The following is a 14,915-nucleotide window of genomic DNA, read 5'->3' on the forward strand; positions in this document are numbered from 1 at the left end:
AAAACACCAATCTGCAACAAAGATTCTCCAAATGTTGCAAAAGATGATACACCCCATCATGTTGATCTGAGGATAGTTGATACTTACATTTTACAACTATCAATTGCCCACTCAAGTATACTAACCAATTCCATTTCAAAAGCAAAAGATGGGAAATATTGATGATCAATATGTTAAAGAATTTCAAAAGCATGTGCCATTTCGGAAGCATTTCTTTTCATGCATTTGTGTATAAAGTGCGGAAAAAAGGATAATAATTTGTTTATGTAAAAAATTGTGGCTTGTATTCAATAAAATATGGTATTTACGCTCAAACGTGCCAAAGTGACATTTAAGTTGTGTTTGTGCGGGCCTGCATCTGTATGTAAACTAGCAAACTTAAGTGCCATAAATTTTCCCAATAGCAAACATAAGAACTTTGTCCCTAGCTCCAATGTCATACTTTATTATCCCCCGCCATAGGCGGAGGGATATTGTTTTGGCGTTGTCCGTCTGTCCTTCCTTCCGGAGCCATATCTTGGAAGTGTTTTGGCGGATTTCATTAAAACTTGGTATGATGCACGCCAAATGGTTATGTACACCATCAGTTAATAACAGAGTTATGGCCCTTTGTATCTTCAAAAAAATGCTTTTTTTGTGTGTCTGGAGCCATATCTTGGAAGTGCTTTGGCATATTTCATTGAAACTTGGTATGAGTATATATATGCAAAAGAGGATGATGCACACCAAATGGCATTGTACATCATCTGTTAATAACGGAGTTATGGCTCTTTGTATCTTGAAAAAATGCTTTTTTGAGTGTCAAATATAATGCTTTTGTGTCCAGAAGCATATTGGCAGGGAATATCAATATATTTGCTTGTTTATTATACACTACTAATAAAATATTTGATGATCATTCATCACATAATTTTTTTAATAAGATGCAATAAATGTTCAACATGTGGATATGGTGTGTCACATGCTATAGGTGTCGTTAGGGGAAACATCTAGGCCACACTACCGGTAAATTTGGTGGCTTCAATTTTATTGATTATGTCATTTAAAAAGTTTTTTGGGGGACATAAGAATAGTTTGAACCCAATTAATTTGCAAATACTTGCATATTTCCTGTGAATCTTGGTCAATCAAATTCTTACATCTACAAATGAGGTAGTGAATAAATAACCATTTGCAAGACAACTTGAAAACAACTTCCAACACTGACATGTTTTAAGAGCTATCACAAGGATTGTTATAAACGCATCAATAATAAGTGATGTATAATTTATTTACAACATGGAAAATTTCATATCACAAAACTGATTTGACCAGCCTAAATATTTACGAATTTACAAACATGACTATTTGTAAACAAACTGCCTTTGTCCCTGACTTACCTAGACATTAACTGAATTAAATTCAGAATGCTGAAGATCTTTCTACAACATTATAAATCGTTCATACATTCCTCTTTTCAGCAAGCAGTCTTCTATTTTTTTTTACACAATAATAATTATATTTAGTATAGTCCATTAAATGTTTGTAACATTATATGTGCTGCAAAACAGTACAAAGTAGCCTGTATGCACATGATTTATGATACTTATACATAGCTGGTGTGTTGTTTTTTGTCAGATACTGACATGCTACAAAGAAACATTGGCCATAAAAAATACATGCAATAGTCACATATATACAATGTTTCTCTGAACAAAATGTAACAAATCATCACTAATGTTTACACACGTATTTGTATACACATACCAATGCTTAGAGCAACAAAAAACATTTCAACAATGTCATGCGAAAATGAGTCTTATGTCGTGTGTGGTTTATTGTTCACAAATGTGGAGAGCGTAGAGACTGAGCAGGCTGGTCTGGAGCTTCCCTGGCTCTAATGTCATAAGACTCCTTTTTGCATGACACAGGATGTTTGACCTTCAAAATGATGATGTGCAGTCACAGTACACAGATTACATCTTAAAATCTTAAACACATGTATTTGGAAGTCTCCTGTCATGCTATAAATTACTTTCATAACTAATGTCACTTAGAAAATATCCTCAAAAATCTATCAGAAAATTTAAATGAAAGATATATATACTTCTTTTTTCTTGTAAAAACTAACCTACCAGAAAACTGGTACAATAAGAAACCTCATCTGTTTGTATGGGAGATGAAAAAGTATTGTAAACTAAATAATAATAATAACAAAAGTTAGAAAGTGGAAGAAAATATACGATTCAAAAGAATACCTAAACTAAGGTTTTCACTAAAAAGCTTAGAGGATGCGGCCTCTGGACCTCATCTCTGTATTTACAAAATATCTCAGGAAAAACATACACAAATTCCTATACAAAAGTTTTGAATTAGTAAATATTGCTTAGATGGATAATAATGCATCTCTTTGCAAAACAGAAAACGTTGGATTTCATGTGTCATTGAATGTATTCACACACAAATATTCTAATGCTTGGAATAGTCTTAAATTATCATAACAGGACTATAAATAGTTGAACAAAAAATAGACACTGCTCAGAAATTTAAATCTGGGCTCTTTAGAAGCAAACTCTAGCATGCTCAGACACCTCGGCTTAAAAATAAATTGAACATGGCTTTTGCAAACAGAAAATCCTGCAAGTAACTCGCAGTTCAGGTTTTATGCTGTTTGTTGCTCATCAATAACTAAGGGTTAGAAATGAAGCCTTTAACACTTGAGTCTACCGTATTACATATGTGACAAATTATGCACCTCAGCAGTTAAGGGTTAACTTAATGCATGAAGAAATATGCAGACAATACAGGAGTGTTGTATTACTGTTCTACTCTGTGGCTTTGTGAAGAGCTTATTATAATACAATAGATAATATAAGTGTTAATTAACAAGCCATGCTCTAGAAGAACTTGGCTTAATGCATGTGCTTAAGTGTCTTCCCAGATTAGCCTGCGCAGTCCACACAGGCTAGTCAGGACAACACTTTCTGCCTAGAATGGATTTGTGTTAATAAGAGATTTTTAAACTAAAAATTCCATAAAAGCTAAAAGTGTTATACCTGATAAGCTTGTGCATAATGCACAGGCTAATCTGGGATGACACTTTACGCACATTCATTAAGGCCCATTTTCCCAGAGTTCGGCTCAATTCTTCTCAAGATCTAGGGTAGCTGCAACAGATGCAGCAGGAGTCTGTGTCATTTTGGGGCCTCAATTGTTCCCGTGGCGATGTCCGTCATTCTTGGGTAACGAATCTTCTTTTTGTCGAGTTCTTCTTGTGACCACAATAACAATTTTAACAAATTGGCAAGTTTTGGTGTAGCGTCTGTTTCTAAAATTGCTGCATTTAACTCACTGGCAACCTGTACAGAACAGTTATATACATTTTATAAGAAATATGAGACCATATTAATCGGCTGCACATACAAAGAATTGTGTAGTTTTTGATATTATGTATGTCGTGGTGTTGTCACACCAACTTGGTATTCAATCTATTGTTAAAATTGAAATCACATCATCAAAGCATGATCTTACATCCAACAAATCTCACACTCTGAGTAAATGTGAACCAAACAGTAGTTTCAAGTGTTCTTTATTAAAAACAAAGTATTGTTCTACGGGATTTTTCTACCTGGCAAATAAACCTTAATGCCAAATTCAGTTCAAAGTCCCTCTATATACTATAAAGCTAAATCTGAGAGTAATTCACTTGTATACTTGTAAATAAGGCCTTCCAGATGTATATATTATCATGGGCCTTTAACATTCCCTTACTTAAAAGGGTCTTGTTCACAGATTTTCAGATTTGAAATCATTAAACGCATTTACCAACAAAATTAAACTATTTCCAATAATCTGCCTTATGTTTACCTTCTGTCGCTGACACAAAAGGAGGAGATCCCCGAATGGCGACTTCTCTGGTTCCTCAAAGGCCAGCAGGGCCAGCGTCCTCTCCAGCTCGGACAGTATCGAGGGGTTCTCCTCACCTCGCTCGGCCAGGTGTGTCTGGGCGTAGTCAAGGGCAGCCTCCACTCTCCCATCACGGATCAGCTCTATCAGGTGTTGTTGCTAACAAGCACAACAACTATGCAATTTCAACTTAAAAAGATTTAGATCAATTAATTCAACTTTTAAATCACAAAAAAGAGTTTGCATAAACCTAACATTTTCTATGCTAGATTTACCAGAAATTAAAACTCAAAGCAATTGTCATGTTTCTTCAGAAAATGTTTGCAGTTCAACATAAAAATGTTTAATCCCAATACTTTCTTGTAGCAATTATTTAACATCTACAGGTAACAGCATCTGACAAACAGTGGTTCACAAATTGAATCATGTATAGACATTTTGCATTATGGAAGTCGGGAAATTTTTTGCAACATCATATAACTTAAGTTCCTTAAAATAATGCCATAATTGATAAGTTTGGTATTCTAATGATTTGTATATAGCCATAAAATAATAAATAATAATATGATTGACATAATGGACTCCTTTATACATGTGTTATAAGAAATGTGCCATTTCCCAAATTTAGCATTCTAATTGGACAGAATAAACATATCTGTTATTGGGATTGGATCTTTGGAAAGAACCCTATAATGTAAAGAACATGAGCACCGCATAACGGGTGCCAAGCTCGGCTGCGGGTGCATTTTTGAATAAATGAAAGCTTGTCAGAATTATTTTTTTTAGAGGTCACAGTGACCTTGACCTTTGACCTAGCGACTCAAAAATGGGCGTGGCATGTAGAACAAATCAAGGTGCAGCTACATACGAAGTTTCAAAGTTGTAGGTTGAAGAACTTTGATTTTAGAGCCAATGTTCAAAACCTTGACAAAATGTAAAGGTTTTAGCACAAAACGGAAGACACAACACGACGACGAGCTGGCTATGACAATACCTTGGGTTTTCTCTGAAAACAGCCGAGCTAAAAATCCCAAATACAAAACTCCCATATTACTCAACATACTCACCTGCAGGTGAAAGTACAGGTATCTGTCGTTATCAAGCAGTTCTGGGTGCAAATTATTCACCATGGTGATGGCAGACTCAATGTTCCCGTTCTGGATCTCCTCGCGGATCTTGATTCTGTCATCTAGCTCGTTGAGATCAATAGACGGCTGGATCCCGGACTCGAGTCGAAACTTCTCAGCAGACTCTTTGAACCCTTCTGTAAACAGAAAGACATTGCAGATTGGCAATAATTGCATTAACTTCACATTCCTACCGGGTAGTTACATCAGGATATATTCATATTTAAAGTGGTCTTGTTCACATACTGATGAACTGCTCTGTAAACAAGGGAGATAATGCAGATTGGCACTAGTTGCATGTTCAATTGCATTCCAGCAGCACACTGGTCAACTGGGCATTTGCACACGCGCCAAGTGTTGTCCCAGATTAGACTATGCAGGCTTATGAGGGAGGACACTTTCTGCTTTTATGTTAGTTTCCGTTTTTAGGGATTAAATTATATAAAACTAGAAATGGCACTGCAGAGGCTGACTGGTATCCCCACGCCGCATGTTTGACCCAGCGGGCGCCCCAGGGTTGGTAATGGGGCCATGCATAGTTAAGATTGACCGTTTTGTCATAAGAGATGTTCAGTATTAATTGAAAGTAAATAGGAGTAGAAATGAAGAAGTTAATGTAAAGTAACATAAAAAAAATAGATGTGTTTGTCAGAAACACAATGCCCCTGTGCTTATTAAAAAACTAGAAATGGCACTGCAGAGGCTGACTGGTATCCCCACGCCTTATGTTTGACCCAGGGGCGCCTCAGGGTTGGTAATGGGGCCATGCATAGTTGAGATTGACCGTATTGTCATAAGAGAAGTTCAGTATCAATTAGAAGTAAATCAGTGTAGAAATGAAGAAGTTGTAGTAAAAGGCAATTTTGGGTGGGTGTGGCCTATATGGGCGGGGTGCCCCAGGGTTGGTAATGGGGCCATGCATAGTTGAGATTGACCATATTGTCATAAGAGAAGTTCAGTATCAATTAGAAGTGAATCGGTGTAGAAATGAAGAAATTATAGTAAAAGGCAATTTTGGGTGGGTGTGGCCTATGTGGGCGGGGCGCCCCAGGGTTGCTAATGGGGCCATACATAGTTGAGATTAACCGTATTGTCATAAGAGAAGTTCAGTATAAATTTGAAGTGAATCGGTGTAGAAATGAAGAAATTATAGTAAAAGGCAATTTTGGGTGGGTGTGGTCTATGTGGACGGGGTGCCCCAGGGTTGGTAATGGAGCCATGCAGAGTTGACATTGACCGTATTGTCATAAGAGAGGTTCAGTATCAATTTGAAGTAAATCGGTGTAGAAATGAAGAAGTTAATGTAAAACAACCTAGAAAAATAATTGAAAATCTCTGACCTGGCCCCGCCCCAACCCCCATAACTTTTGACTCAGGGGTCAGATCAAAATTCCAAATAGTGCAGGGTCGCACATATGCTCAAAGCTACCATGTGTGTAAGTTTCAAGGTTCTAGTGCTAATAGTGTAGGAGTAGATAGTGGCCAGGACGGACAGACGGACGGACGGACAGCGGAGATAACCACAATATCCCCGCGCTTTTTAAAAAAATTATCATTTGGCAGGTTCATTAATTACCTCCCTTTAAAGCTTATTTCTTCCCTTGGATTTGTTTTTTTAACCTTTGACCTTGAATGATGACCGTGACCTTGTAGGATAACCTCGACCTTTCACCACTCCAAATGTGAAGCTCCATGAGAGACACATGCATGCCAAATATCAAGTTGCTATCTTCAATATTGCAAAAGTTATGGCCAATGTTAAAGTATATAAAATTAAACAAGATGGCCCTAGTTCGCTCACCTGAGAGGAGTCGGTTCATTCAATCTTTACCAAATGTCAAACTTGACCTAGATATTGTCCAGACAAACATCCTGGTCAAGTTTTATCATTATTTCATCTGCGAGACTGTGATGATCAATATACCTATGAAGTTTCATGATCCTAGGTGTAACATACTTGAGTAATCATCCAGAAACCATTTTTCTAAGTTGAGTCACCGTGACCTTGACAGCCATTGTGTGAATACGTTTTTTGGCACTGTGACCTTGACCTTTGACCTAGTGACCTGATAATCATTAGTGGTCATCTGCGAGTCATGATCAATATACAAATGAAGTTTCATAAACCTAGGCATAAGCGTTCTTGAGTTATCATCCAGAAACCATTTTACTATTTCAGGTCACCGTGACCTTGACCTTTGACCTAGAGACCTGAAAATCAATAGGGGTCATCTGCTAGTCACGATCATTGTACCTTTGAAGTTTCATGATCCTAGGCATAAGCGTTCTTGAGTTATCATCCAGAAACCATTTTACTATTTCAGGTCACCATGATCTTGACCTTTGACCTAGTGTCCTGAAAATCAATAGGGGTCATCTTCGAGTCATGATCAATGTATCTATGAAGTTTCATGATCCTAGGCATATTTAGCGTTCTTGAGTTATAATCTGGAAACCATTTTACTATTTCGGGTCACCGTGACCTTGACCTTTGACTTAGTGATCTGAAAATCAATAGGGGTCATCTACGAGTAATGATCAATGTACCAATGAAGTTTCATGATCATAGGCCTAATCGTTCTTGAGTAATCATCTGGAAATCATTTTACTATTTTGGGTCATCGTGACCTTGACCTTTGACCTAGTGACCTGAAAATCAATAGGGGTCATCTACGAGTTATGATCAATGTACCTATGAAGTTTCATGATCCTAGGCGTAAGCGTTCTTGAGTTATCATCCGGAAACCATTTTACTATTTCGGGTCATCGTGACCATGACCTTTGACCTAGTGACCTGAAAATCAATAGGGGTTATCTGCCAGTCATGATCAATGTATCTATGAAGTTTCATGATCCTAGGCATAAGCGTTCTTGACTTATCATCCGGAAACCATTTTACTGCTTTGGGTCACTGTGACCTTGACCTTTGACCTAGTGACCTGAAAATCAATAGGGGTCATCTGCGAGTCATGATCAATGTACCTATGAAGTTTCATGATCCTTGGCATAAGCGCTCTTGAGTTATCATCCGGAAACCATCTGGTAGGACGGATGGACCGACATGAGCAAAACAATACACCCCCTCTTCTTCGAAAGGGGGGGGGGGGCATAATGAGAAAACTGCCCCCCTCCCAGCAGCAATGTTATTCAACTGACTGGAACCATTTTTGAACTCAACTCTCGTATCAAGGAAACAAATGTTATGAGCAAATTTCATGAAAATTGGACCACAAATGTGACTTCGTAACTGTGTTCACATGTTTTCACTATATACATATAGAGAAAAATGCCCCGCCCACTGGCGGCCATATTTTTTCACAAATCCCAACCATTTTCAAACTCGTCTGAGATATCAATAAAACCAATGTTTTGACCAATTTTCATGATGATTGGGCAAAAATTGTGACTTCTAGAGTGTTTACAAGGTTTCTCTATAGCCAAATAGGGAAAACTGCCACTATATACATATAGAGAACAAGATGCGTCTGTGAAACACAATGTCCCCCTATATGACGTTTGACCTTGAAGGATGACCTTGAACCTTCACCACTCAAAATGTGCAGCTCCATGAGATACACATGCATTTCAAATATAAAATTGCTAGCTTCAATATTGCAGAAGTGACATTACATGAGCAATTTTGACCCATATATTTGACCTTGAAGGATGACCTTGACCTTTCACCACTCAAAATGTGCAGCTCCATGAGATACACATGCATGCCAAATATCAAGTTGCTATCTTCAATATTGCAAAAGTATTCATAAAATAAGCGATTTGGGCCACATATATTTGAACTCTGACCTTGAAGGATCACCTTGACCTTGACCTTTCACCACTCAAATTGTGAAGCTCCATGAGATACACATGCATGCCAAATATCAAGTTGCTATCTTCAATATTTTAAAAGTATTAATAAATTAAGCGATTTGGGCCACATATATTTGACCTCTGACCTTGAAGGATGACCTTGACCTTTCACCAATCAAAATGTGCAGCTCCATGAGATACACATGCATGCCAAATATCAAGTTGCTATCTTCAATATTGCAAAAGTATTCATAAAATGAGCGATTTAAGCCACATATATTTGACCTCTGACCTTGAAGGATGACCTTGACCTTTCACCACTCAAAATGTGCAGCTCCATGAGATACACATGCATGCCAAATATCAAGTTGCTATATTCAATATAGCAAAAGTTATTGCAAAATGTTAAAGTTGGCGCAAACCAACCAACCAACAGACCAACAGACAGGGCAAAAACAATGTCTATACACTACTATAGTGGGAGACATAAAAATGCCCCGCCCACTGGCAGCCATGTTTTTTCACTGATCTCGACCATAATCGCACTCGTCCGAGACATCAATTAAACCAATGTTTTGACCAACTTTCATGATGATTGGGCAAAAATTGTGACTTCTAGAGCGTTTACAAGGTTTCTCTATAGCCAAATAAGGAAAACTGCCCCGCCCACTGGCGGCCATGTTTTTCAACCGATCGGAACCACTTTTGAACTCAATCAAGATATCAATAAGACAAACATTTTGACAAAGTTACATGGAGATTGGGCATGAAATGTGACTTACAGTGTTTACAAGGATTTTTTTTTTATCTAGTGACCTAGATTTTGACCTGGCACAACCCAGTTTCAAACTCAGCCGAGATTTAATTGGGACAAAACTTCTGACCAAGTTTCATGAAGATGGGACAAGAAATGTGGCCTCTAGAGTGTTTACGAGCAAATGTTAATGGACGGACATACGACGGACAAACACCGGTCACAAAAGCTCACTACTGAGCTAAAAATCAGTGAAAATCTCCCCTTCCCAACCTTCATAACTTTTGACCCAGGCGTCGGATCGAAATTCCAAATAGTGCAGGGTCGCACATATGCTCATAGCTACCATGTACGTACGTTTCAAGGTTCTAGTGCTTATAGTGTAGGAGGAGATAGTGGCCAGGACGGACAGAAGACGGAGAGATAACCACAATATCCCCACTTTTTCTCCGAAAAGCGTGTGGATAAAAATCCAGTTTACGCGGAAAGTTGTCCCTGATAAGCCTATGTGGACAGCACAAGCTAGTCTGGAACAACACTTTACGCTGATGCATGAAGCTAAATTTTTCTAGATTTACAACATCTGGATCTATTAGTATTTAACAGGGACTCGTTCTTATATTGAAATCGACACTTCTCAAACTTTTTGTTACAGATTAAACAAAAGTACAGTTTGTTCAGAGGAGTGCAATAGGAATATGAATAAATACTTTTACTGTTATTGCCCCTTTGTAACTGAGTTGTAATTAGTTGAAACCTTGACAATTATTAACTTGAAATGGCGCTGCAGAGGCCGACGCGTATCCCCTCGCCGCATGCTTGAACTAGGGGCGCCCCAGGGTTGGTAATGGGGCCATGCATAGTTGAGACTGACCGTATTGTCATAAGAGAAGTTCAGTATCAATTAGAAGTGAAATTGTGTAGAAATGAAGAAGTTAAGTAAAAGGCAATTTTGGGTGGGTGTGGCCTATGTAGACGGGGTGCCCCAGGGTTGGCCATGGGGCTATGCATAGTTGAGATTGACCATATTGTCATTATATTAGTTCAGTTTCAATGAGAAGTGAATTGGTGTAGAAATGAAGAAATTACAGTCTAAGGCAATTTTAGGTGGGTGTGGCCTATTTGGGCGGGGCGCCACAGGGTTGGTAATGGGGCCATACATAGTTGAGATTGACCGTATTGTCATAAGAGAAGTTCAGTATCAATAAGAAGTGAATCGGTGTAGAAATGAAGAAGTTATAGTAAAAGGCAATTTTGGGTGGGTGTGGCCTATGTGGGCGGAGTGCCCCAGGGTTGGTAATGGTGCCATGCATAGTTGAGATTGACCGTATTGTCATGCATAGTTGAGATTGACTGTATTGTCATAAGAGAATTTCAGTATCAATTTGAAGTGAATCGGTGTAGAAATGAAGAAATTATAGTGAAAGACAATTTTGGGTAGGTGTGGTCTATGTGGGCGGGGCGACCCAGGGTTGGTAAGGGGAGTATAGTTGAGATTGACCATATTTTCATAAGAGACGTTCAGTATCAATTTGAAGTAAATCAGTGTAGAAATGAAGAAGTAATAGTAAAAGGCCATTTGTGTGGGTGTGGCCTATGTGGGTGGGGCGCCCTAGGGTTGGTAATGGTGCCATGCATAGTTGAGATTGACCGTATCGTCATGCATAGTTGAGATTTACCGTATTGTCATAAGAGAATTTCAGTATCAATTTGAAGTGAATCGGTGTAGAAATGAAGAAATTATAGCAAAAGACAATTTTGGGTGGGTGTGGTCTATGTGGGCGGGGCGCCCCAGGGTTGGTAATGGGGCCCTGCATAGTTGAGCTTGACCGTATTGTCATAAGAGAGGTTCAGTATAAATTTGAAGTAAATCAGTGCAGAAATGAAGAAGTTAATGTAAAATAACATAAAAAAATGAGTGACAATCTCTGACCCAGCCCCGCCCCAACCCCCATAACTTTTGACCCAGGGGTCAGATCAAAATTACAAATAGTGCAGGGTCGCACATATGCTTATATCTACCGTGTGTGTATGTTTCATGGTTCTAGTGCTTATAGTGTAGGAGGAGATAGTGGCCAGGACGGACAGACAGACAGACGGAGGAGATAACCACAATATCCCCACGCTTTTTACATAAAAACAAATTAAGTAAACTTTCTACAGACTAACTTTGACTTGGTATGAAAACATTTACTTCACTATATGCCCTTTATGGTTTATAGAGAAATTTCTGTTATTATCTTCCGCCATAGGCGGAGGGATATTGTTTTGGCGTTGTCCATCCGGCACTTTTGTGTCCAGAGCCATATCTTGGAAGTGCTTTGGCAGATTTCAATGATACTAGGTATGAGTATATATATGGATAAGAGGATGATGCACCCCTAATGGCATTGTACACCATCTGTTAATAACAGAGTTATGGCCCTTTGTATCTTGGAAAAATGCTTTTTTGTGTCCGGAGCATATCTTGGAAGTGCTTTGGCGGATTTCATTGAAACTTGGTATGAGTATATATATGGATAAAAGAATGATGCACGCCAAATAGCATTGTACACCATTGGATAATAAAGGAGTTATGGCCCTTTGTATCTTGAAAAAATGCTTTTTTGAGTGTCAAATATAACACTTTTGTGTCCAGATGCATATTGGCGGGGGATATCAATTCAACGAATTTGCTTGTTTAAATTTGGTATTCCCTGTTTAAAACAGTAAACAAGAGCACCGTTTAACGGGTGCCACGCTCGGCTGCGAAAGCTTGTCAGAATTTAAAATTATTTTTTTTAGAGGTCACAGTGACCTTGACCTTTGACCCAGTGACCCAAAAATGGGCGTGGCGTGTAGAACTCATCAAGGTGCATCTACATATGAAGTTTCAAAGATGTAGGTGGAAGCACTTTGATTTTAGAGCCAATGTTAAGGTTTTAGCACGACGCCGGCGGACAACACAAAACGACGAGCTGGCTATGACAATAGCTCGGGTTTTCGCCAAAAAGAGCCTCTCTAAAAACAACAATGCAAATTATCAGGAATTATCACTTTTTCTCAGAACTAGTGCATGCAACTTCTTTTTAATTTTTCATGAAATAATATGTAAATTAATGCACATTCAACAAGTTGAGGCTCACATTTTTTTTAAAGTTTTCTTTTTTCAAGTCCTGATGTTATTTTTGATTCTCACAAAAAACAAGAGATGTCTGTAAAATAAGTCTGCCCTCCCCAAACTTGCAGCAAAGTCGTTCTTTTGACCACTACTTCAGATCTCTTTATACACAAATCATTAGGCTTCATTCTTCGTTAAGACTAACAGGTAAACTTAATTTATATGATCAAACAGTGCTCCAGCCAGCTTTTCAAAATAGAGGGGAGCTTCCCCAAAAAGGGCACATTTCACGCGTAATTTTGGAAAATAGGGCATTTGGTTATAAATATACTTAAGTATATACTTTGGTTATACTATATACTTATTAATTGTAAACATTAGCGCATTGGATGACTTCACCAATTGTATTCTGTTCCTCATTTTGTGTAATGAAATTACAATAAATATATTATTATCTACATTGGTGCTAAGGAAAACAACTTAGTAGCCAATTTCCCAACCGACTTGGGCCAGCATCCGACTTCACGCATTAGAGATATGTAGATATCATATTTCTTTCCGTTGTGTGTGTGTGTGGGGGGGGGGGGGGAATTTTGATGTTTTTTTATCACCTAAGTATCATCATTAAACATTTTAATCTTTCAGGTTCCAGTTTCAGCATCAGTGGCCTTTTAGAAGAAAATGAAATGAAGAAAACATGAAATAAATTCAGGGGTTTCACTGGGTCAAAAAAACGTTGTGACTGTCACTACTTAAATTCGTTGCTTTAAATAACTTTGAGCCAATGTTTGTCCACAATAATAATATTAATTAAAACAAAAATCTATATTGACAAATTTAAAGTCTAAACAATGATCAATGTCACCATGAAGTAGCATCAAGTCTGGAGATTAAAATGAAACATTGTTATTGTTAATAATAGGATATATTTATTTCACAACACCTTATTTCAACTAATGTCAACAACGTTGACAGTTTTGTTAGGTCGCGAAAATATATGACAATATCAACATTACATTTTACTTGCAGGGGATAAATCCTCCTTCTAAGCAAGTTCTTTATTTGTTGAAATAACAACTGTCTGCCCCTATTCATGTTAAAATTCACCATGATTGAGGACAGACAGTGTTTTAAAGTTCAGAAATAAAATCGAAACACAAATAATATATTATATGTTTTCCAATTTCGGATTAAAAATTAACCTCATATTCGCATTAAAAAAGGATGATTAATTTTCAAATGTTAATAGGTATTTTGAATTGAAAATCACTATTATTGCAAACAAAAAATATAGCCAAAGAATTCAGAAGTTTAAAAAAATCAATAGTGCTGATTTCATTCGAGAGTGATTATTGCTAGCTGGAGCACTGTCCAAAAATGTCTAAAGATATTGCTTGGACATTAATTCCATGATACCATCCTCTGTGATCTTGACTTTTAACCTCATGATCCTAAATTGATAAGGCGTTTTACTTCCTTCCCAGAGAACCACTACAACCATGTAAATTATAGGTCAAAGCCTTCTCCAGTTATTGTGAGGAAACAAAATCCATATTACATGGCCTTATGGCCTTGACCTTTTAGCCCTTGAACTCAAAGTCTATTGCTGTGTTTGGGTAAACAAATGAAGTGAAACGCATATAATTTCAGTGTCTACTTTACTATTATTCAACGATAGAAGCGATCAATGCCTAACAACTAACTAACCCAGATCAGAGGTCAACATGCAGTTATGAAGAACATGGGGCGGGGCATTGCTACGCTTCATTTACAAGTAGGCGTGGCGTAGCGGCATTATCTAAATACGCAACAATTCTCCCCTTTTAATATCATTGATCATACATGTAAATAAAAATGAACATACAAACACATGCGCTTACATGTAAATATCAATGTACACAATTCTAAACATTAGAATGAATAATCAACAAGAGCACCGCATAATGGGTGCCACGCTCGGCTGCGAAAGCTTGTCAGATTTTTTAATTTTTTTTTTAGGTCAAAGTGACCTTGACCTTTGACCTAGTGACCCAAAATGGGTGCGGCGTGTAGAACTCATCAAGGTGCATCTACATATGAAGTTTCAAAGTTGTAGGTGGAAGCACTTTGATTTTAGAGCCAATGTTAAGGTTTTAGCATGACCCCTACGGCGGACGGAGGATGACGAGCAGGCTATGACAATACCTCGGGTTTTCTCCGAAAACAGCCTTGCTAATAAAACTTTGACCATTTCAAGTTC

The 14,915-nt window shown here is 37.8% G+C and overlaps 1 protein-coding gene across 1 annotated transcript in view; it reads right to left on the reverse strand.

Annotated features, from left to right (window-relative positions):
- Positions 1–1,249: 1,249 nt before the first annotated feature.
- The window catches only part of LOC127851156 (glucose-induced degradation protein 8 homolog), a 28,658-nt gene continuing 14,992 nt past the window's right edge, over positions 1,250–14,915 (reverse strand). The window contains exons 3-5 of the mRNA XM_052384777.1: positions 4,953–5,149; positions 3,847–4,044; positions 1,250–3,338 (exon numbers count right to left, since the gene is read on the reverse strand). Coding sequence (XP_052240737.1) covers positions 3,174–3,338; positions 3,847–4,044; positions 4,953–5,149 — 560 coding nt within the window. The 3' untranslated portion in view covers positions 1,250–3,173. The remainder of the gene's footprint in view (positions 3,339–3,846; positions 4,045–4,952; positions 5,150–14,915) is intronic.

This window comes from Dreissena polymorpha, chromosome 1 (genome assembly GCF_020536995.1).
Source record: "Dreissena polymorpha isolate Duluth1 chromosome 1, UMN_Dpol_1.0, whole genome shotgun sequence".
Classification (NCBI taxonomy): domain Eukaryota; kingdom Metazoa; phylum Mollusca; class Bivalvia; order Myida; family Dreissenidae; genus Dreissena; species Dreissena polymorpha.